Source organism: Frankliniella occidentalis, unplaced genomic scaffold (assembly GCF_000697945.3).
Source record: "Frankliniella occidentalis isolate FOCC.00 unplaced genomic scaffold, Focc_3.1 Scaffold157, whole genome shotgun sequence".
NCBI classification, from domain to species: Eukaryota; Metazoa; Arthropoda; class Insecta; order Thysanoptera; family Thripidae; genus Frankliniella; species Frankliniella occidentalis.
This window is the reverse complement of record NW_026267283.1, coordinates 163,700-187,201: the sequence shown is the minus strand read 5'-3', so window position 1 is coordinate 187,201 and position 23,502 is coordinate 163,700. Positions and strand designations below refer to the sequence as shown.

Genomic DNA, 23,502 nt, shown 5'->3' with positions numbered 1-23,502 from the left:
TACGGCCAGGGCCCGGGCAGCGGCCACCAGGGCCTCGGCCAGGGCGGGTGCGGGCCGTGCCTGGGCCTCGGCCAGGGCCACACTCAGGCCTCGTTCACCCACCAGGTGGTCGCCGCTGTAAGTATGACTCCCTGCTCCCCACCCCCTCCACCCTACTCTTTCGCTCCCCGCCTCATGTACAGTTCGGCTCTATTTACCTTTGCCAGCCTCTGCCTGCACAACTCACAAACCTCATTATCTGTGGTGTTACAATACAGTATATATCTACGGTTCCCTGATTTCCATACCGACTGTATGTAAATATAGTGTGGTAGCTAGATGCTTTGTTGTACATTGTAGTGATTTGTATAATATTTGGCTTTCGCGCCACATTTTTAGTGACTTTGTAGCAGTCGTCTCGCTTCGACACTTTGCACTTTGCATGCCTTTCTCCTTTGTTTTCTGTGAGGCTGGCGCAAACTATCCTTGTCGGCCTCCTGTACAGTACACTCTTTGTATCACACGTTGACGCTGTAGTTGTTGGAACCCTCTCCGTGTCGTTGTTGACAACTTCGCACGCACGCTCTATGTGGACTGTCTATATCGTTAGTGGGCGGCCGCGGGGGCGGGGCCGGGGGGTGGGCTTCGCCGAACTATAGTATGGCGAGTGAGATAAGGGCGGGGCGGAGTCCTTTTGGTTTTGGTTCGCGGTGTGGGCGAGGTGCGAGTACACGAGTGACAAGTGACACTCGACAAGTGAGAGTGACTATGGTATCATCCAGCTCTCTCTCTCACTCACTCGTACACTCGATCCGATATCAGCAAGATTTAAATCGCCCTTCGTGCCGCGTCTGGCTCGGTGCCGGGCCGGCCAGTGTACTTACGTCTGCCCTGCGGCTCGTCGCCATGCGGCTGTTTTTATGTCTGTCATGTTTCGAACTGGTCGTTGAGCGGGCCAGCAGCTCATGACGAGTTATTGGGATAGAAATGCGGTGCTGGTCGTGTCTGTCTGTATCGCCCGGGCCCATTCATAGAGGGCGCGCCCTGGGGGCGTTCACGAGCTAGCTAGCGGGCGGGGTGACGCCCCCTGGTGCCCCTCGGTGCCCCCCGGGCGGGCGGGGCCGAAGCACTGTGGGCGAAGGCGCTGGCGCTCCTATCGGCTGTGCCGTGCGGGGCTGGGCCGCGGGCCGCGGGCCCCACTCCTGCTAATACCGCATCGCCCTTAATCCATCGACAGATGAGGGACGGCCTCGCGACACGCGCGCCGCACTCGCCACGGGGCCGGCCGGGGCCGGCGGAGGCATGCCGGGCGTTCTGTTTCTGCGAACGCGACTCCCCGGCGCTGAGTTCAGCAGCAGTGTTCCCCGGCTTACCCTTTCCCCGCCGCCGCCGGTTCGGGTCTCTCTCATTACGCGCACTCGTCACTTTTGGTCCAGCCCCCCACAGCCACCCCCCTTTCTCCCCCCTGTCCGCCCCCCTGTCAGCACGGAAGTCAGTGTCAGATGATGGAAGCAGAGGTGTTATCTGGGATGCAGGCCTCGTAGCGCACAAAGGGGCGTGGCCTGCTGGCAGATAAGCAAGCCGCGTTTGGCGGCGAAGGAGAGGCCCTCGTTTCTGCTATTTAGAGCCCCTGGTTTCAAGTCGGTGGTGCTGGCAAGTTTTGTTTTTATCTTCTGTTTTTGAACCCTTTGCGGCGGCGGCAGGCCCTCCATCTCCTCCGCGGGGCCCACCATCACCCCCCCCCCTCTTTTCACCACAACCCCCTTCAACCGCAAGCCGGCGGCCGCGCGGCCGCCGCTCCTTTGATAAAGTTCCGGTGCCCACGATCGGAATGGTACAAATGTTTTTGCTGGTCAAACTTTGCTCCGCTTTGGGATAAGAGGAAAGGGGGAGAGGAGTGTGGTGCTTGTGGTACTACCCTGATTCCGGATGAGAGTGCCCTCGGCGCTGCCCACCCCCGGGGCCCCTGGGCCCGTTGCCCGCCCCGCCCTGCCCGCTCTCCATTCGGAATCGAGGGCTCAGCGCGCGGGTCGTACGTACGGTGCAAGTTGACGCGTAAACCCGGGCGGGCGGATTGTATGGGGTCGCTGTGATTGCCCTGGCGGCCCCGGCCACCCCACCCCCACCACGCCCCGCCCCGCCTCGCCCCACCCCGCCCCGCCGTATCGCTCGTTGTGCCTTCAGCTTGCCTTCAGCCCTGAGGGGCCTCCTTCAGCCCTATACACCCTCTCGGCGAGGTGTGCCAGGCGAGTACTTACTCGCAGATCCCTCTTGCCCCGCGCACCCCCGCGCCCCGCCCTGGCCCCTCCCTTAGAGCCAGGCGGCGCCCGCTGATGAGGGCCCCGCTGACACAATGAGCCATTCCAACCAACCCTGACTTCCAATGGGCTTGGCCTGGAGCTGAAGGTCGTGGTCGTGATTTCCAATCTAAAGCATACTTTGTGAGTTCGATCGATTGTAACTTTGAGATTTCAGACACATGTTGTGTTTTTGTGGCGGGGCGGGCAGGGCTTGGAGATTCCCATTTTCTCATTTTCGTTGGAATGGCTCTCTACAGCTCTTGGACACGGAGGAGGTGGGTAGGCAAGGGGGTGCCGACTGATGCCACGGGCCGCAATGCGGCGCGCGCCCACCCCGCCCCCGTGCTAGTTGGGCAACACGGCCGCACGCCTGCGTGCGGTGCAGTATGACTGCGAGAGCGACCCCCACCCCTCTTCCTCTCTCTCTCTCTCTCTCTCTCTCTCTCCCTCTCTGCGCCCGGCCGCGTTCCGTCCCCGTTTATCAGGGTCGTTTTCCTCCCTGCAACACGGTCCTGTACAGACCGGAGTCGAGCCGGATGCTGCATTTCCCTCCGGGGGTGGCGGCGTGGCGTCGGCTTGATGCCACTCCAACCCAGCGGCTCCACCCCTCTGGACCTTCCCCGCCCCGGGCCGGCTCCGAGCCCTGTCTTACGCCTCCGCTCTGCTCCGCGCATGCGCCATGGCTTGAGAGTGCTGAGGTGATGTTAAATGTTGATACCCGAGCAGCGGCGGTGGCGTGCCACTGGTACCCATGGGCTGCCACAGGACTTGCAGTGGCACGCGTCACTCGCGGAAGTTGAATATCTCCAGAGCCGACAGCCGATTTTCGCAAACTTTGGAGCGTCGTTCGAACTTTTACTACCCCTCGCAATCCCGCCTCCCTTCCTCGAGGGTGCTGAGCACCTCAGCAGCGCACCACTAACGCACACGTCTCTTTCGCAGTACGGCTCGGGGCGCGTGCCTTCAGCGACCTCGCCGGCCAACACCCACAGCTCCTCCAGCTCCAACACCGGCTCGCACAGCGGGACCCTCAGCACCAGCCTCAGCAACCACCTCAGCGTCGGCGGTGACCAGCTCAGCAAAACCAACCTCTACATCCGCGGCCTCAACCAAAACACATCGGACAAGGACCTAGTCACGATGTGCCAGCCGTGAGTATTTTGTGGAGCCCGCTTTTAGCTATTTTCTGGGATGCGGATTTTTTTATTTTTTTTTTCAATTATTATATTTGCTCTTACACTTGGCGTTTCTATCTTTATTGTTTCAGGTACGGAAACATCATCTCAACGAAGGCGATCCTCGACAAAAATACTAATAAATGTAAAGGTAAATTATCTGTCCGCCAATAACGTTAAAGCTAAATTAAACAAATTTGCTTAGAATCGGAAATAATTAACATGCTTGTTTTGTTTGTGGCGGATGGAATGTGGTACCAAATGTAGGTTTTCCTGAGAGCATTGCAAGTATTTATTTGTTTGTTTTTCTGCTTTTTCAAATTTCAGGGTATGGGTTTGTGGACTTTGAATCAAGCCAATGTGCTGAAGCCGCAGTCAAGGCTCTGCAAGCCAAAGGAATCCAGGCGCAGATGGCTAAAGTGGGTATCACGTTGCCGCGTAGACCAGCCAGTGTACGTTCTGTGCATGCAAGTAAAACTACTCAACTCACTCTTTTCTCTTTCTCTCTTTATTTTCTTACTTTCTCTGTTTAAGTGAATAGTTCATAAGCCATAGCTGTGACAGAAGCAATTAGTCGTTGGCATCTGGGGTACTTGCAATTTAGGAAGCTCATTACAGTATTAGATTTAGCTACCAACCAAACCATTTTAACATGAAACCAGTTCGAGTGGTAAATCAGTTTTCCTCAAAGTGCATAATACTGGATTCATGGCATTAGGAAGTTATTTTTTTGTAAATAGTAGCAGTTTTGAATGCTCTATATAGTCTTCTCCACAGTCCTTCCTGCATTTGAAGGGGGGAGCTTCATATTTGATTTCAGAAAAATAGATATTAGAATTCAAAGGAAGGCTATTTAACTGCTATGTGTCTCACACCTAGTACTTTTCTTTGTTAACTTTGCCCTTTTCCAAAAACCAACACAAGAAAGCTCTCCCTATGTCAGTAAAGAATTCCTGCTCAACAAATGTAATGTCCTCTTATGTTCAAATGTAAATATAGCTTCTGTCAGGCTAAGGTGGATAATCAACTTGTTTCAAGTGACTTCTGAACCTAAAAGGGAGTGTATTTTAAATTTAAAAAAAGAAATGTTTGCCAAGTACAGTTTTTTGAGTGAATTTCTATTTATTTTCATTACCATAACAAATGTGGAGAGGTTTGTTTCAATGAGAATGTATTATTGAGCCTTACTCATATTTCCCCTTCTTAAAAGTCTTTGGTTTCACCCCATATTTTCTTTGGGTTTTTCAATTGATTTTCATGAGCCGAACCAGCCTTTATTTAAACCTCTTGATGTTATTCCCCTAAGAGCAGTTGTTTATCATTTCACTCTCAAGATATCTTTCATCCTGGTGAATTAACATCTATGTTTGTTTTGCTAGATATTTTAGTGAGTTAGTTTGAACAGTTTTAGTTGACACCCAATATCTTATACTTAACCATGGTTCATCTCATAGATAACTGGAAAAGGTAATCCTAAACTATAGGAACCACAATAAGGAACTTGAAAAAGAATTCTTTTATTTTCTCTATCCCTTTTATGTAGCAAGTATCTGGTTGGGAGTGGAAAGTAGCCAGGTGTGTGTGAAAAAAAATATAATTGGGTAGTAGTTTGGATCATTGTCATTGCATGTTTTACATCAGCCTCCTTTTGCTGAGTCTGTATGACTTTAAAAATACTGGAGGTGTTCTAAACATAAAAGAATAGCTTATGTGAGGACCCTGATGTGGTGGTGTCAATAGAGGTATTTGTCATATATTTTGTGTGGTGTGGTACGTCTTAGTAGTAGAAGCTATTTCCCTGTCCCTGTGTACAACTGGCTGGACTTTGTAGTAATATGCACAGATTAATCTGGAAGTGGATTTCTTAAGTTTGAGTCTTGTGTCTAAATACCTTTCACATCTGCTATAGTACTGTCTGTCGTCATTTCATGTTCATTAGTTGTCAAGCATATTTGCTTCTAATGTATTTCAGCATATATTGTACAAATATATGTTTTCAGTCAGTTTGCTTTGGGTGTTGCTCAGTATTTGCATTTTACAGTTAAAGTGTTCAATTTTTTTCAGAAGGCATTCATGTGGTTTTGTGATTACACTCTCCCTACTAGGTTGAGGATCATTTGCAGGACTTGTGAGCTTATCTTTTTTATCTACAATCTAATGTGAGGTGCATAATTTGATTCATAAAAAATCATAAGAAATTACACAAACAAAAATATTGGGGAAAAAATCATATTATTTTATCGGCTGGTATAATTCATTTACCTCGTAAATGTTTGCACTTCACAAAATTTTATTTTCAAATGCTCACTTCTCCTTGAACAGTTCTGTCTAGATTCTTTTGTTCTTCTCTTTTCTTTTTGGCTTCTTTTTGCAGCTTTTTGGCCTTTTCATTTATGAAGTATCAGTAAAGTGCTTATGTATAAAGTAGCATTAAGTTTGAACTTCATTGAGTGTTTTTCAATGACTCCTTTGTCAAAGTTATCCTCTTTTCAATGTCAATCTCTTTCCCTATACTATTATAAATTCTATTTAAACCAAGTGAAAGCAATTTATTTGTCGGTAGTTTTTGGACAGATGGTTTGCAAAGTTACTCTTCAAATTCAGATGGTGTTTAAACCTTTACTATTAAACAGTGAATTTGTTTTCCTTTGAAATGTCTTATCTCTTCTGTTTGAATGTATGAAATATGTGAATAGAAAGATTAACAATAATCTAAGCTATTGTAATAAATATGTTTTGTTTTTTTGCTACAATTACTTTTTGTAAAATAGTTGATTGATAACATTAAGTATATGTACTGTCCAGGAACTACTGTGGCACATTAATTTTTGTTTGCAATTTTATGTTTATTCTTATTCAGCTCAATTAGAGATTTTCTTTGGACTCTTTTCTCAACTGTTCAACATTGCTATTTGAAATAATTTCACCCTTGAAAAGAGAGCCAAAAGCTGTTTAGTGATATTTTTTTAGTTCTTGAGTTGATATTGTTAAGGTGGATTTATTTTTGTGAAGCCAAAACTGCAGCAAGCAAAAACTGAAGCCTCATATATAGCTTTCTCTTATTGATAGCTGCAGACAGACAGCTAAATATGTGGCTCTGGCTTGCACTTGCAGCTCAAGCTTCAGAAGACTTACCATCCAACTTTAAATTTCCAATTCATGATTCCAGATCATTCAAATGTTCTGAGAAAATGCAAGTAAGACTTAATTTGTAGGATATGAATACCATATCCACAGAAAAATTGTGGGGTTGAATTTGAACAGTTCAGAAGTAGGTTCTTTTCTTGCATGTTTAATATCACATGTTTGGCTGCATCTGCTGATCTATTCCTGTGTATCTATATCAAACACTAAAACAGTATCAACAAATGAGCCATTTTATGTGATGTAGATGAAAGTCATGAAACCAGTTGTGGGGATGCCAACTAACCGTATCCATGTGCGATCCACAGCAACAGGAGCAGGACCCAACAAATCTCTACATAGCCAATCTGCCATTGAATTATAAGGAAAATGATGTTGAAAACCTGCTGTCAAAGTTTGGACAAGTTATTTCAACTAGGATTTTGAGAGACCCCCAAGGGCAGAGTAAGGGTGTAGGCTTTGCCAGGTGAGATTGTCTAGATTAATAATTGGTTTTGTAACATGCTTATTTCCTTCAAAATCTGACTGTTTTCTGTTCCTTCTCGCCTTATAGGATGGATTCTAAAGAAAAATGTGAAGAAATAATCGATATGTTCAATGGCCATCTCTTGCCAGGAGCAAAAGATGCATTGCTAGTTAAATTTGCTGATGGTGGAAATAAGAAAAGGAGTATGTACCGGCCCGACCAACGTATGTGGCGCGACGGTAGTGAAGTAAGTACTTTGTGCTTCCTATTCCATTACTTTTCTAAATTTCTTTTCTTTTTGAGGACAAAAGCGTCTTCTACTTTTAATGTCTTTCTCTCTGTCTCTCTCTCCGTCTCTCTGTTTCTCTCTACTCTAATTTGCAATCAAAGGGACCAGAGCATGTAAGTATATCAGAATAATGGTCAATGAAAGAATGTCTCAATCTTAATTCTCACCAGTCTGCATCTACGTAGTTAAGTCTTTTTTAAGATTTTTCTCAGGCTGTTCACTGTCCCCCATCTTCCTGCACCTGTGTGCTATTTCAGTTTCATTTTAAGATACTGACTATTTTTATCTGATTTCAGGGTGGAGCAATTAGTTATGAAGCCAGCGGAATGGCTCAAAATGGACTTGCTGGTCAAGCTATTCTACCCACCACATTTACTCATAGCTATGCAAGACAATTTGGACCTGTACAGAGCTATTCTTTGCCTGCTGCTCCATGGATGACGTCAGTTCATGGTGGGCCGCAGTATGTGATGCAGCCTTCTCCTATGACACAAGTTGAGGTATGCATCATTTGAAAACGCGTAAAACATTCTACCCAATCGAATTACTCGTAAAATTTTAGCATAAATACATATTACTGGTCTAAGGAGAAACCAAAATCAGTCTGTGGACTTAACTTGTTGCAATTGAACGATGTAAACTTGCTTTGTTGAAGTCACCTTGAGAGGATTTTACCTGGCCTTCCACTGCCGATGTGTTAGGTTTAGGGAGTCAAAATAAGTTCAGTGAATGTGTTACATTTCTTTGCATGCTTATGCTGCTGAGAATGCTTTTGATGTGCTCTCATTTCCTTTCCTTTCCCCATTTGCTTTCTTTAAAATGTCATCAACATTCTATTATGCAATACTAAAACAGAATTCCATTTGCTTCATCCCTGTCTTGTTAATAACGACAATCTAACTTTAAACTATGTTCTAAAATTACTCAGTGCTTCTTTCAAGACATAAAAACTACCAACTCTCTGCTCCAAAATCATTAACTTTTTCAAGCTAAACATTATTGAAACATGCCATTACATAGGAATTTTATTGAAATCTAGTGGAGCAAGTTTTATGAGAGAATCCTTTTCAGATGATGCCATCCGACCCCAATTCAGTGCAGTATGGATCGATGATTCCTCCTCTAGCCACACAGATGCAGACAATGCATATTGGTACTGCTCCCTCGGTAAGTTTTTTTCCTCATAATTATTTTTTCTTACTAAAACAGAATTTGGCACGTTTTTTGTACCAAAGTAAACTTTTGGGTGTTCACTTCTTAATTACGAGTTAGGAACAAATTTATTTTAAAAATGTCAAACTTCATCCCTTATCACGATAGGGCAGCTTTCATTTTCTTAATCTAAACAGTTTTCTTACTAGAATGTCCTTTTTTTAAAACTTAAAAGTTCAGATTGTCAATTTCCTGGTTAATGCAATGCTTTGCACTTTGCTTTTAATAGGTATGTTTTGTCTCAATCTGAAAGCAGATATATACTCTGCTTCCCTAGCAGTTCACTTTTACAATCAGTTACACAGCTTGGATTGGACCTGATAGGTTAAATTTTGTCTGTGCTTTTCTGGATGAGGCTCCTACATTTTGTCTGTATTTGCATTTGCTGTTGTAACTGTACATATTTTTAGTTATAGTTTTTTGGTATAGTATTTATTTAGACATGTAATTACCCAACACGGTTATTTAACTTCCCGAGTTTTATTTGTGTCTGTCATTATTTTTGTCTTTGCTGGGCTTTCATGTTTTCTATTACCCTAAACTGTTTTTATTTTTATTTCCAGTATGTTAGTCCGTACCCATATTACCCTCATTCGATCATACATACTGTGATCCCAGACTCAGAACACACATCTAACACTGCATCTCCTGATGATTCGTATCAGACCTATCAGCAGCAGCCTAAATAACTTTAGACTTTATCGTAAGTAACTTACAGTGTTCATTCCGAAGGTATTTTTTCCAAGTTCCTCATGCTTATCCATAATTTGTTTTACAGGTTAGTAATTTTTTTCATTCTCAAGCAACAGTGTATGAACGGGAAACAAGGCATCAAATGGGAGAAGGAAGCACTTGAAATTCATCAGGCTACAACCGCTATGAACTTTTAAGTCTACTGCATTTTAAACAAGTCTCTCAAACTAATCACTCTGCTGCTTCTATTGAAGCTTTCAATATTGAATGGTGCAAGTTGCAAGTATGTACAGCGTACAGCAAGGCTACAACAGCCCCAACCGAATTGCAACATATTGCAGTTACTCCAGTGGAATACAGAAACATCTTATCTCTCGACATCACAGCAGCTCGCTAGCGCATTGCGCTTATGCACAACAAAAATAAAAGTTCTTCATTGTTTTTTTGTTTTGTTTTCTAATTTTGCCTAAAGTTTGTAAGAGTTTTATTTTACCTCATTGATTTGTGATTGAGATTGCAAGTTTTATCTAATTTTATGGTAGTATGTACCACTTTGTTCAAAACTAGTGTCTGAGCGATTATTAGTTGTTATGAATTATTGTTACATCAAACATCAAGCATGTCTGCCTCAGTGCGCCAAACCAATTCAAATTTTCATTATAATCATGTCAGTCTTGAGGGATAATTCAATTAGAGTTAACAATTAATGAAAGCAATTTTTTAAATTTTTTTTAATGGAAACAGATGTATGTGCCAGTTTTTATTAGTCTTGGGCATCATCATCAGTACAGAATCTAGGAAATCTTGTTTACTGGAATTGTTGACTATCTGCATGGAATAGACTATTGAAGCTGCTCATGATGCATCATTTGTTGATTAGTATTGGCATGTATTTGCCAAAATATTTCTGACTTTCTTTTTCTTTTAATGTTTGAGACTAGAGTGATTATTGACACAAAAACCTATCATGATTGTTTGGAAAGAAAAATTGGGTGAATCATTTTGTTGGTTAAAATCAGTGCTGTTAAACTTTCTCCTATGGTCTCTCTTTTGGTCAACAGAACTCCTCAACAATTTCATTGTATGGGAACCAGTGTGGTTTTGCACCATGTTAGTAGAAGTGAGATGCATTACAAGTAATGATTTTGATCTTTTGTTTATCAACGTCATTGTGTTTAAATTCTAGCAGAGGCTTAGCTGGAGGAAAAAGCCTGTATCCCATCTCTGTTACTGAGATCAACTTCTGGTTTTGCGAGTTCCAATTTTATTGACCTGCAGAAATTGATATTGCCAGACACTGCTTTTAGCTTCATTCTAGTTTTGTGTGGCTTCATCTTGTCATGGAGGAATCTTTAGCTTATGGACCTAGCTCTGTTTCTGTTGATCTTTTTTACTAAAATTCCATTCTATGGCTATCAATGATTGGAAAAGTGAAGCTTTTCTTTTACATTCCATAGTAGTTTTCTCTGAATACCAACCTAGAAAAGTTATGTTGTCAAAAGTAATCTGAGAAGGTTGATATTTATTTTTTTATATCAAAGGAGCGGAAGCAAAGACTTCATTAAAATTGTAGCAATTCTTCTTTGACTTTGGGAATATTAGTGTCCTGTTTGACATTTGTTAGTAGTTAAATTGAGTTTTATAAAATAGTGCCTTTTTACCAATGACCATCTTCAGCAGTTACTGATGGTTACTGGCGGTGGTACTGGTGATGTCGGACCCGCCTCAGTTTCAGACTTCCAAAATAAAACAGATGACAAATGGTGAGGCGGAATTTCTCAACTCTGATGATCATCAAAATATTCTCCACATTTCTACTTTTCCTAATAGACTGATTTTTATCAAACCAAATTTACTTTGCTCAGTTTTTTTATATAATTTTTGTTTTGTTTTGTATGTGTTTTTTTTTTCCAATAACATTTACCTACTCTTTGTTATTTGGTGATTTGTGATAGTTGACTGTATTTGTCAAGAAACAGGCCAAGAATAATTGTCGGCACCGTTAGGAAACTTTAGCATGATGCGAGTGAGCTACTGTCAGCCCACCTAGAGTAGAGCTAACATGTAAGCTTTTTAATATTCCAAATGTGAGAAATATTTTACACTGTTAAAATCTCAAGATACTTAGTTTATTTTGATACGCCTCACTTTGATGTCAAAGTGGTAAAATAAGATATTTTTTAGAATGAACTATTATCCCAAAACTATGACTTGATATTCCAAAGAAAATGAAATAGCGTGTTGTTTTCAAGTGTCATTCACTGGAGGTATTTTTTCAACTTGATGATTTTAGATGTTCAACAAGGCTGGAGAATAGAAAAATGAACCAGCTGCACATGAAAACATGGGCACCATGTGCTCTTTGATCCCAAATGTCTTAAATTGGACTTAAACAGTGGCCCAAATGTACCATTGTAGCAGAGAGAATGTGCAAAGCTATGGGACTATTGTTGTGCAATTTTAAGGTTTATCCGATAACCGAAAGTTGCACACAAATGTACCACTGCTGGTTGAAGTAGTCTTCTCTTATCAACATGAGCAAGTAGCATTGCTGCAGCATGTGAGTTTTTTGTTTCTTAAGAAATGATTTATTGTACATTCTTCTTAGATTTAAGTCTTTACCTCATTTCCCCTTCCTATGGAATATGTTTTCCCAATTTTCCTCTCCTAGCTGGTTGCGAGAGTGATTTAGATCTTGTAAGGTAGTATTTCTTGAAGCATGAAAAATGTTAAAAAAAATCTTCCTAGGATTCTTAGGCAGTAGGTAAAAAATAAATCAAAGATGATGTTGAAGTGTCGTTTCTTTTAAGTAGTGGTTAGTCATTTACTATAGGATGATCATTTTAGGTTAAGATTGTAGTTTGTAGATACTAGGATTTAAAAAAAAAAATAATTTTGTGGTGACTCATTCTGAGTAAGAAACTAATGATGTGTTCTGTAGAGTGAAGTATTATGGCACGGGATATCTTTTAACTGTGGATCTTTCATCTGGACGGGGAGGATTTTTTATTCCTTCTTTTCCTCCCAGCCTGAGTTGAACCTCTAGTCGTGCTGCAGATGATATCTGTCTAGGAAGCAAGCCGTGCCTTGCCATTTCCTTTAGAACAGTGAATCATGCTTTCCGCTTTGCAGATTTCTCCTGCAGTGCATGTCCATTTAGTATGATTTTATTTGTTTGAATGTTTCTTGTTTTGGTCATGTGAAGACCACATTTTGAACAGAGCTGTTAAATACTTTATTTTGTTACACCACCGTTTTCTCCACGAAACGAAATGGATTTTACATGTTGTCATATTGTGAAAGAGGTTTTACAAATAGTGATAAGAAATTGATCTTTTTCCTTTTATGATAAATGGAAAAATGATGTCTGAAGATAAGGGCAGTTACCAGATGTCCTGTTAGAATTGAGAATTGAAGAAAGGAAAACCATAGGGTTTATTTCAGAATGATTTTTTTCCTTAGAAATCTAGTTAGTTTATGTAGAAAAGTAGGGAAAAAGCTTCTCGTTCATTTTGTTTTAATTCAAGAACAAATTAAATGAAATGCCAGGTTTCCTTTTTTTTTTTTTTGTAGGGAAGTTCCTTGTAAATATTGTATTCAACATTTTTTGAGCCGTATCGATTATGGAGTAAAGCATTGAACAAATGGTTTGAAGAATGATGTGTAAAATTGGTGCATTCCAGTCTTCCCAATTTAAGAAAATGTTTTGTCTGCTTTAACTTGAGGGAGGATTAAGTTATGAATGGAAATATCAGGATGAGTGAGTAGTGCCAGTACTGGTGCTGTGACAAAGATTAGATATTAAAGAGTGACTGATTTTCAGTGTGACATCAAAGTGTGAAGTTTGAGACATTAATTCAAACTTTGCTGTTGATGAAAAAGGAAATGGAGTGTGTGCTAAAGTTGGCAGAACAATGTCAAGGACGAAAGAAGTAGTGTATATTAAGTTGTGTGATGTGCTGTGAGTAAGTGTGACTGAACAAATGTTGCTACAAGATGTGTATGTGCTCAGAGTTTCTTGTTGTTTTTCTTCAACTGCTCTATTTCCTGACGATAATACATTCTTTTTTAATTTTGCCAAAAATTCACTTTTATCGCCAGTTAGCGTGGTATGCAACTACAATGTTTATTTATTGATGAGTTAAGTTGCTTGTTTTGTATAGCTGGTCATATTGATCTGGAAGTACATAAAAGAGTAAAAAAATTCAATCTTGTAGTTTGGTGGCGAAAGAAAGAAGATGACTGAGAGCTTTTACTAAGATTTAAGGCACTGCAATATTTATGTAGATAAAAGCAGTGTGACTTCTTTCCTCTCCACAAATCAAAAGTTTTTGCCATAAACATAATTTATCTTTAAATTACATAGTGTAATCTAGCTACTAAGTTATGGACTTCCAGACCTTTTTCATCCAAAGAGTACCCAGCTATTTGTTAATGATTTATCAAGTTTTCACTTTTTCTTCCTTTTCTGTCAGTAGGATTTAGTTTGTACTTTCTTTATCTTCACTCTCATTGATTTGATGCTAAATGAGTAAACGTTAATTTGTACAAAATGTTTTTTATGATCTTTGAAATTTGAAATTTTAGAATGAATCCTTTATCAAAAGCACTTATGAACTATAGCAAACAACTGTAAATATTGTAGATTTCACCTCTTTTCTATCTGATTTGATCTTCTCCTGTTTTACATAATCCTGTTCTCTTCAAAACTTCCAATAATTGATGTATTATGGAGACTCTCAGAAATTTTACAGTATACATATTTCTCTGGTCTACTATCAGCTTGAAAGGCTCTGCTAAACAAGAAGCTCTGGTCACTTTGAGAATTCCCTATTTAAATGAGAATCTGTTTGTGTGATTAGTGTGGTTGTAGAGAGAGAAAGAAAGAATGACTGAAAAGTGGAATTGTTGAGATTTGTCTGTAGCTGTAGGTCTTAATTAGATTCCTTGTCTTTTGTGCTCTTGAAGCAGAATGAAGCTTTTCATTCATAATTTCATCATTCATCGACTCATTGATTCATGAATTCATTCATTAAATGACGAAGACATTTTAACTCTATCAACGAGTTTTTTTCTGGATAAGAATCCGAAGTAATAAAAATGTGAAGCGATGTCCCTGTCTATTGACTTTACACACAACAAAAACCCCAAATCCTGCTCCTTCATGAATGTGTTTAAGTGCAGCAGGTTGGGGCTACTTCAAGTGGTCGTTTCCTGAAATTTCATGGCTTCATTCATTTACTAATCAAACTGGTCTGACACACATATTGGTCAAGTCATGGCCGTGCGCGGTTGTCAGTGTGGCTCGTGTTGCGTGTGTAAGGGGGCGATATGAGCTAGGCCTACGTGATTGCAATAACTCGTACTTATCGGAATAACTTATTAACGCTGTTACCATTCCTACACCTAGTTGTAATAGGGCCCCCCACAGTTATTAAAGTAGCAACAGGCAGTAAAATAATCTAATGTCCGACAGTCGGAATGAGTAATGTACCGTATTTACGCCATCTCTCTTATTCCATTCAAACGATTTATTAGATTACACTGTCGGAGTCGGGGTGTGCCTAATTTGAGGGACTGTATTACCCCGTGATCTCGCTTGTGACGTAACGTGCTGTGGCGCCCAAACCCGAAGGGTAGTTTCAGCCAACATTTGGGAGTGACGAAGGATTACGGCCACCACGTGATGCTAGTGAGTTGCTTGCATAGCGACGAAGACTCTGCTCTGTTAATGTACTTTAGGACACTTGTGGAACGTCGTACTACAGTATGGCTAAATCTAGGATAATGAGAGTCTACCAAGTCAGCTTGATAATCATAAAAGTGGTGGAACCAGTTGATTAAAAAACAAAGTCATTGGTAACAGTTACTGAGGTTTATTACAAATTGCAAAGTATTGATCACAGTGGTGTTACATTATTGGCTCAAACAAAACCAGCCAACAATAAGAAGCAATAATTATAAATTAATTATGTTAATAAAACAGACTTGCACATGAAAATGCATGCAACACTGGGAGTATGAAAATAACGGTAAGCAAAGCTATACCTCGAAGTACATTTGTGAAATGGAATGAACCATAGAGCTAGAGAAAATATGTGAATGATGAATCTCAAAATACTAATGCTTTAAGAAGGGCACGCTCCATGTTCAAAACTCAACACCACAGCGTACATAGATAAGATCAATGTTCAGCATGCGAGCGGATGTCATCAATTTTCAGGATCATCTTGACCATCTGCGTTGCTAATACAATTTGTTGTTTCTTGCTGTGCAGAGTTTCAATAACATGTTGAGTCTTCATATCTGCGGTTCCCTTCAGCATACAATCAATACCAAGAGCAGGGTTTTTCTCCTTGACCTGACGAGCCTTCACTTCTGTGAGAGTTTCCATATTTGACAAGCCTGAGTTTTCAGCTAGAGACAATGGAATCATTTCCAATGCATCAGCAAAGGCACGGAAAGCATACTGCTCAAGGGTGGAAATCTGCAAGCAAGTTAAATGAGGTTAAAAATTATGAAATAAAAGTTAAGTGGAAAGTCTAATAGATGAACAGAGCATACCTTGTCAGCCTCCTGTGAAACTGCAATTGCGCACGAGATTTCAGAAGCTCCCCCTCCATAAACCACCCTGTTGTCCTGAACCAAGTTCCGGACTACGCACAGGGCATCATGAAGAGATCGCTTAGCTTCATCAACAATCTAAAAATTACAAATATTGAGTTAAGGTGTGTAGCAGCAATTAGGTACAACACAAATCAAGAAGTTCAAATACTAACCATTTTATTTCCTCCACGAATGAAGATGGTGACTGCTCGCGAGTTCTTGCATTCCTCAATGACTAACATCCTTTCCTTGGTAGTTCCAAAGACAAGTTCTCTAACAAGACCCGCAGACCCTAACTTCTCAGCAGTCAACTCTTCAAATCTAGGCACAATACGGCCTCCAGTTGCAATAGCAATGAGCTGGAAAAGTTCTCAGATTAGCTTCACTGAATAATGTGAACGGCACCAGTGTATAATAATTCGTGCCCTCAGCTCTCATAATCTCCGCACATGGGGCTACCTCTGCCTTGAGTACTACCAGAATGAAAAAAGAAAGTGGAAGACAAGACGAAGAGAAAGCGAGATGCATAAACTGGTAGACCATCAAGACAGCTACCCTTTGCGATGCGTTCTCTCATCATTGGGCAATATGTTAGGTAGCTGAACATTAGATCAATCACCTACCTCAATTTCAGGTCCGCCGACCCAACGAACGGCAGGCAACTCCTTTTGAAGTAAAAGATGGTTGGCTTCATCATCAAAGCCCCACTGGCAAATGGCTAGGGTGGCACCGGCATCTTTAACCTGAGAATAAACCAATTTGTTAAATGTTTTCATAGCATATACATATTTCCATATCTCATGTACCCTTTTTTCTACCTCCTTTAGCAAAAGCACACTTCAATCTACTTGTGTCAAATAATATGACCAGCAACATATAATGAGGCTGGAATGGATTAGTTGAATTGATCTGGCAAGCTTCAAATAGTCCACACTCCATAAAAGAGCAGAACGGAGTGCACTTGCATGACTAAGACCAGCAATGAGGTTGATTCAAGAGGTGGACAGTCCACATTTCAATAAATGTATTGGAAACATACCTGCTGAACCATCTTTAAGAAAGTCTCCACTTCATATTTCCTTAATTCCTTGTAATCTTCGACAGATGTAACATCCAGCTTATGCTTGGTTTTGGGTTTTGGTGGTTCAAAGGGGCATGTGAGGATAGCAAGCTTAACATCTCTCAGAACCTGAAATAAAAAGTTCAATTACGACCAGAAAGAGGCATGGTCTAAAAGCAGGCACTTTTCCCAGATGTACTTGTAATGCTCACATCAGTGAAAAGAACATATAACACAGTCCTCCAATGGTTCGGAGCTTATTACTTTTGCACAATTTTATCCCCTTAAATACAAATGTAGCTGTAATTAAGTCTACATTGTGCAAATTTTCTGATCAGAAAAAATTAATAAAACGTGTTAAGCTCACATCAGTGAAAAGGACATATGGAACAGTCCCCCAATGGTTCGGAGCTTTTTGATATAGCACAATTTTATCCCCTTAAATACAAATGTAACTGTATTTAAGTCTACATTGTGCGAGTTATAGACTACAAAAATCTTACATGTTTGGCTCACATCAGTGAAAAGGACTAAAGGTACAGTCCCCCAATGGTTCGGAGTCAAATAATTGATATTGCACGTATGATCCCCTCTAAATCAGATATCATCTGAGTTAAAGTCTACAATGTGCTTGGTAAAATACAATAAAGAGAAAGTAGGTGGCTCACATCAGTACACGGGATTTGCAATAAGTCCCAATTGTTCGGGGCCAAGCACCTCTGGCGCAAAACTGTCCCTTCAGGTTCCAGATGTTGCCGAGCCAAAGTCTACTTTAAACAGAAGATAATTACCTTGGGCATCTGAGGGTGAGAAAAGTCCTTGTCAACAATGACACCTTTCACAAGCATTGTATCTTCCAAGCGCCCACCAACTTTGCCTTCCATTTTAATAAGTTCAAAGTTCACATCTCTCTTTTCCATGTCAGCAACAGCCATTACAGCATTTACTGCAATTTCAGCCATTTGTCTGTGGCATTTGTTAACACTGCAGAAACAAAAAAAACAGAAGTTAAACATGATAATTGAAAAATAACTGAACTCAGTTGGGGAGGATAAAAATGTTTTAAGATTCCTATGATACTACTGCAAGATGCACAGTAATATCTCAAACACTTAAATTTATATAGCAAGGTTCTAGAGACTGGAGGAAAATTTCCACAAATCTGCTGTAAACTTGCATGAAAGAAAAGTCCATATAAATATTGTGTATGAATGTTACTACAGCACCATTTAGATATCCAAAATGGTACCTCATCAAATTCTAATAATATAGCAAGTTTCTAAGGATTGAGGGAATAAATCCATCAATCCGCTGATTACTTGCACGAACAGCATAGTAGAAATAAAGTATTCTGTCTGAAGGTTACTACAACGGTATTAGGATCAGCATGATACCATCTCATCGACTTCATTTTATATTGCAAGGCACTGAAGGTTACAGGAAAGAATCCAGTAATCAGAAAATCAAACCTTGCTTAGGTTTCATGAAATTATGCCCGAGTAGAAGTGTGTGAGGATTACTACAACACTATCGAGATGAACCCAATGTATCTCATCAACCTCATAGTATTATTGCAAAATGTTACAGATTGGAGGAGGTATCCAACAATCCACATTTACATACAACTTGCTTAATAGTGTTCAGTTCCCATAAGACAAATTGGTATGTCATTTAAATGAGTCAGTGCCTACAATACACAACCACTGGGCTGGTTAATAAGAATTAAGTTTAGATCAGCCTTAATCAATTAACACTGTACCAAACTGAATAATCAGACATCTTATAAGAAAGAGGCTGGGAATAGAGAATGGCATTAATGTTGCAAGTTTAACAAAGTGCTCAACCCAGTGAACTGATTGGCACAGAGTGAACTTGCTACGCAACACTACATGTATTAGGCCTACAATACTTACATTTTGGAGCCAAGAGTTGTCATGGCAGTCCTAATAAGAGGTTCTAGGTTGTTGGTATCAACAGGAAAACTATCAGAAATAGTGTCTAGATGTTTCGCAGCGAACTGAGCAGCTAGTTCAAACCCATCAGCTATGCGAATGGGGTGAATGCCCTTATCAAGTAGTTGTTCAGCTTGCTCAAGAAGAGCACCAGCCAACACTAAAATAAAAACCATGAGATTAAAACACATCCTGTGAACACCCAAAAAAAAACCACTGAAAATATGTACCTACCCACAACACCAGTTGTGCCATCACCAATTTCATCGTCCTGTGACTGAGATAACTGGACCATGAGCTTGGCGATTTCGTGGTCAACATCCATCATCTTCAGAATGGTAGCCCCGTCATTAGTAACAGTAACATCTCCATCAGAAGATACCATCATCTTATCGAGTCCTTTGGGGCCCAATGAAGACCGCAGTGTGTTCGCAATCTGGCGCCCAGCCATGATGTGTTGCTGCAAGTAGAAGAACACAGTGAGTCTTAAATTTATTGAACAAAACTAGTGGTTCGATTACAAGACAAGCTTGAAATTAAAGGGGTTCTCTATAGACATGAAAAAATACATGGGAGCATAAATCGTCTGATCAAAGATATGAACGGTGTTACATGCAGGGGATTAAGCCTAACGCCAACTTCTTTCTCCAGAACGCCCATGCGCCTCTAACGCGAAGCAGAGGTGGAGATAACCGTTGGCGGGTGCCAGCACAAAGGGCTTGGAAGTCTGTAGGTTAGTTTGTACTCAGGGTTCTGCCCGTGGGGACGCCAAGAAACATGATCAGTCAAGAAGTGAATGAAGGAAACCAAATGTGATGCTGGATCACCACATCGCAATTTCTCCACAAAAAATGAAGCCAAGTCTGTCGGATAACAGTGAATCACCGATTTGCCGGGTGCCCACCTGACACTTCTAGCATATAATACACGTACCAAACTAACTTGTTCACAATAGAAAGGTAGTTTTTAAGGGACGGACGTGAAAAACTAACTCGTGAAGAGCCTAAACGAGAAGAAGACAGCCCCTACTACCAAAGAAGTGATCGTACAGAACATCCCAACACAGAGCGAGGAAACAAACCTTGATAGCATCGTTGCCAGTTAATCTGTTCTGCTTTTCCTGATCACGAATAATGATGAAAGGACGACCATACTCGTCGAAAGTCAGCGAGCCCGGTATTCCGGGCATGATGATATTTTTTGGTTCAACAGGGAACCTAGATCTAGACTGGAATTACAACAATGCCTTGGGCAATGCGGCTGAACTTACACCGTCGCCATAACGTGACCGCCGGAGTTGAGGGAGAGGTGAGGTGCGGTGAGGGGTGGTGTGCTCGTTCGTCGGAGACGGAGAAGACGGAAGTGACGGAAGAAGGGAAGAAGAAGTTGGTTTTAAGTGTCGAAGCCGGAAAGAAATTTTCTTCTTACTCTTTTTTCAGCCAAAACTAATCGTTTCAAAATATTAATTTAGTCATTTTTTTCAATTCTAAACATTTCTCTCTTCTGTTTTTAATAATTTTTGTTGAGATTTCGTGCCCAGCACCACGTTTCTAAACTGACCGAATTCTGGGCATCAGATGGCAAGGTGTTTTTGATTCGACTATAGAATTGTGTTTACAACTGTGTTTACTCACAGAGTAGTTCTAACCATTATAACGAAAAATGGTTTTAGTGTCTTATATTGATATTTTGGATTACATACACGATGACAGGCAATGTCTCATCGAGGGGGAGAACCTGTTCAATGGAAATAAAGTTAAAAATGTCAAAATATCCTGCAGAGCAATCGACGATGTATTTGAAGTTAGTGCTTTATGTGTCTGCAGCAATGAATCAAACTTAAAAGACTCCTTTATATCTATAGAAATTAATCAAGGTGACCAAAAAAGTATATCCTCAAAATGTACTTGTGAATCTGACAGACTCAGCAAGTGCCAGCATGTTGCAGCCGCCCTAATTCATTTACACAGGTAAGCAGTCTTCAATAATTATTTTTTTTATCTTTTCTGTTTTTATTTTTTGAAATTAACTTAGCTCATTGTCATGTTTCTGAAAACTAGGCACCCTCCTCCTCAGCCTCCAAATGTCCCTAATAAAGAATCACCTGGACAACTATCACCCGAAAATCATTTGAATGGAGGTATCGCAAAACAACCTGGTAAAGATACAGAGCACAATTTTCAGCGCAGACTGAGGAAGAAATGCAGAGCAACTTCTATCGCTAACTCTATAAAAGGTCTATAAATATATCTATAAAAGGTGTGAATTATTTATTTTTCCGAGTTATTAATGGCTTATCTTTTAAATTATCTTATTTGAAGCAGATGACTCGAGAACTGTGAACACCAAACACCTGCATATTGATAATGAATCAAGTGTTGATGATCCAACATGGGACAAAGAAAATGATGAAGATGATGCATTTGACTGGGCACAGTCGTCTGAAGATGAATGGGAACCTGCTCCTGAAAAGAAGCGTGTTAAAAAAGAAATGAAGTTGCTTCCGGACAAGGTACAAGAGTGTATTTGTTTTATAAACTGATTACATTTGCTGATTATCTCTTTCTCTACATTATTCTATTCCTCCAATGTTGCAGGGCTCGAAAGAAAAGACCAAGTATGTCAAAAGATTAAGAAATCATTATAAAGTACATGTAGGGTGTACACCCTTCTGCTAATTTTTGTTAGTTTATAGTTTTAAGAATATACATACTTCAATTATATCTATCACTCCTTTTTTCTTCTTCAGAAAAACAAGGAATCGAATGACTAAATCAGAAGCAGAAAAGAAGGCCAAAGAACTCTTATCTACACTGCAGCTAAGTATGTGAACTACAGTATACAGCTATAGCCGCACTAATTTTTCTTATGGAGAAGTACCCACCGAAGCCAAAAATTAATTTGTGAATTTTGTACAGCAGGAGAAGATGGACAGTTCTTATGCCATATTTGTGACAAGACATTCCCTAAACAAAGTGAACTTCAAGACCATATAAGAGATATTCATCTATTAAAGAAGGAAGTTTTTTCTTGTTGTAAGTGTGATAAAACATTCAGATTACTAAGAACTCTTAAAGCACATGAAGGAACTTGTGATGTGAATTCTGAAGAGGATGGAGACCTATTTCCTTCCGAGGAAACTCAGGAAATAGGTAAGTGTGTTAAAATAAATTACCCAACTACAGTCCTCTATTGAAAATATTCATCATGTAGATGGCTGATTCGCACTGCCCTCTTCCGTACACTGTACCGCATATGATCAAATCATTTCAGAAATAGTCGAAAATGACCTGGAATTCGATGAAAAGATGGACCCCCTCCAATGTTTGCTCTGCGATGTGGTATCGGCGACTCGCCGTGAAATGCATGATCATTATCTGGTTGCCCATCGTGCAGAAGAGGACAATGTTTCAGTTTGTGACCGTTGTGGTGAATTTCGCCTCGCCAGGTAATTAATCTTTCTTATTGAACGTTGTTGTGCGTGGTGAAATTAAATAAACACACTCGAAGGCCCGCTCTGTGCTATATTTAGAGAGTGAGTGAGTCTTTAGGGGACTGTCTAAAAAGAACACCCAAAACTGGCTTGAACCCTTTGCTTAATTTTTCTCACAGGGACCACATCTGCCCCTCTCAGTTGTCGTTCCGCTGCCACATGTGCCGCGGCCCGTTCAAGGCCGGGCGTGACTACTGGAACCATTTGATTCGCGCCTCCAAGAAGCACACGTCCTCGTGCTCGCCGTCCCCGCGCTGGTGGTGCGGCTGGGCGCGCTGCGCCGAGCGCTTCCCCTCCGAGGCCGAGCTGCTGGCGCACGCGCGGCTGCACCTCCCCGCGCGCGTGCAGCTCATGTGCGGCGTGTGCCTGCTCGTGCTGCGCACCACGGACGCCAAGGTCGCGCACATGGAGAGGCACGACGCGGGCGTCTACGAGTGCGGGGTCTGCCGGCACGCCTGCGACGACAAGGAGTCCCTCCGGCTGCACTGGGAGACGCACGCCGGGGAGCGGCCGCACCGGTGCGACTTCTGCGGCTGGCGCTTCGTCACCGCCACGGCGCTCGAGGCATGTATTCCTCAGTCAGGCTGGGCACCTGGATGATATGTGTATTGTGAAGTGTAGTTTGCCGTATTCCAAATTAACGACCGATTAGCAGTAATATTCATGACCTACCAGGTGGCTGATTCACGCCGCGCACTTCTGTAAGTATACTGTACCGCATGCACGAGTGCGGGCGGGCTTGCCTACCGCCCCTGTCCACGGCGCCTTACGAGCCGAGCGAGTAGGCAACCCGCCTGCACTCGTGCATGCGGTACAGTATACCTACAGAAGTGGGCGGCGTGAATCAGCCACCTGGTATTATGAGAATCGGGACTTACCAATCTGCAATCGGCAAACGGCAAATCGCAATCCGCAAATCGTGCACAAAGGTCTTACATGGCTATCGTAGGTTTGTTTTTTGTCTTTTTTAATCGGTCAGCGCCAACTTTGACCCCAAAACTAACGTTCCCTTGAAGCGACGGCGCCCTGGAGTGGGAGAAAACACTATTGAGTGCCGTAAAAGTGCGCCTACTTTGAACTTTTGTACGTCGCCAGAGGCGACGTTTCCCTTTGGCCATGCCTCCCCCCCCCCC

The 23,502-nt window shown here is 41.4% G+C and overlaps 3 protein-coding genes across 17 annotated transcripts in view; 2 read left to right on the top strand and 1 right to left on the bottom strand.

Annotated features, from left to right (window-relative positions):
* The window catches only part of LOC113204762 (protein alan shepard), a 95,075-nt gene extending 80,705 nt beyond the window's left edge, over positions 1-14,370 (top strand). For 6 of the 12 annotated variants that reach the window (XM_052271319.1, XM_052271320.1, XM_052271321.1 and 3 more), the window contains 9 exons: positions 3,222-3,430; positions 3,547-3,605; positions 3,782-3,921; positions 6,907-7,064; positions 7,152-7,311; positions 7,650-7,853; positions 8,425-8,520; positions 9,129-9,268; positions 9,344-14,370. In XM_052271319.1, coding sequence (XP_052127279.1) covers positions 3,222-3,430; positions 3,547-3,605; positions 3,782-3,921; positions 6,907-7,064; positions 7,152-7,311; positions 7,650-7,853; positions 8,425-8,520; positions 9,129-9,254 — 1,152 coding nt within the window. In that variant the 3' untranslated portion in view covers positions 9,255-9,268; positions 9,344-14,370. The remainder of the gene's footprint in view (positions 1-3,221; positions 3,431-3,546; positions 3,606-3,781; positions 3,922-6,906; positions 7,065-7,151; positions 7,312-7,649; positions 7,854-8,424; positions 8,521-9,128; positions 9,269-9,343) is intronic. The other 6 variants (XM_052271322.1, XM_052271326.1, XM_052271325.1 and 3 more) reach the window with 6 other exon arrangements.
* A 748-nt stretch (positions 14,371-15,118) lies between these two features.
* Positions 15,119-20,267, bottom strand: LOC113204820 (T-complex protein 1 subunit epsilon). 2 transcript variants are annotated; one of them, XM_026420144.2, is made up of 9 exons: positions 20,147-20,267; positions 19,111-19,336; positions 18,838-19,036; positions 17,716-17,908; positions 16,904-17,053; positions 16,488-16,607; positions 16,038-16,223; positions 15,823-15,960; positions 15,119-15,745 (listed from the first exon to the last, which is right to left on the bottom strand). In XM_026420144.2, the coding sequence occupies exons 2-9, from the start codon at positions 19,325-19,327 to the stop codon at positions 15,443-15,445; spliced, it is 1,506 nt and encodes a 501-aa protein (XP_026275929.1). In that variant the 5' UTR covers positions 19,328-19,336; positions 20,147-20,267; the 3' UTR covers positions 15,119-15,442. The 2 variants fall into 2 exon arrangements, with proteins under 2 accessions (XP_026275929.1, XP_026275928.1); XM_026420143.2 differs by having other exon boundaries at positions 19,958-20,207.
* Positions 20,268-20,412: 145 nt separating this feature from the next.
* Positions 20,413-23,502, top strand: part of LOC113204841 (oocyte zinc finger protein XlCOF7.1-like) — a 6,119-nt gene continuing 3,029 nt past the window's right edge. The window contains exons 1-8 of one of the 3 annotated variants that reach the window (XM_052271314.1): positions 20,413-20,846; positions 20,937-21,112; positions 21,201-21,388; positions 21,474-21,493; positions 21,626-21,699; positions 21,795-22,028; positions 22,150-22,324; positions 22,489-22,933. In XM_052271314.1, the coding sequence (XP_052127274.1) occupies positions 20,539-20,846; positions 20,937-21,112; positions 21,201-21,388; positions 21,474-21,493; positions 21,626-21,699; positions 21,795-22,028; positions 22,150-22,324; positions 22,489-22,933 (1,620 nt within the window). In that variant the 5' untranslated portion in view covers positions 20,413-20,538. Of the gene's footprint in view, positions 20,847-20,936; positions 21,113-21,197; positions 21,389-21,473; positions 21,494-21,625; positions 21,700-21,794; positions 22,029-22,149; positions 22,325-22,488; positions 22,934-23,502 lie in introns of all 3 variants that reach the window. The other 2 variants (XM_052271315.1, XM_052271313.1) reach the window with 2 other exon arrangements.

What these genes read in the sequence shown, in the direction of transcription:
- LOC113204820 (XM_026420143.2), bottom strand. Translation starts at nt 20,065, where the DNA reads ATGCCCGGAATACCGGGCTCGCTGACTTTCGACGAGTATGGTCGTCCT. An exon ending in ACAACTCTTGGCTCCAAAAT is followed by an intron (nt 17,909 to 18,837) that starts GTAAGTATTGTA and finishes TTGTTTCTGCAG; the next exon opens with TGTTAACAAATGCCACAGAC. An exon ending in TCGGCGGACCTGAAATTGAG is followed by an intron (nt 16,224 to 16,487) that starts GTAGGTGATTGA and finishes GAACTTTTCCAG; the next exon opens with CTCATTGCTATTGCAACTGG.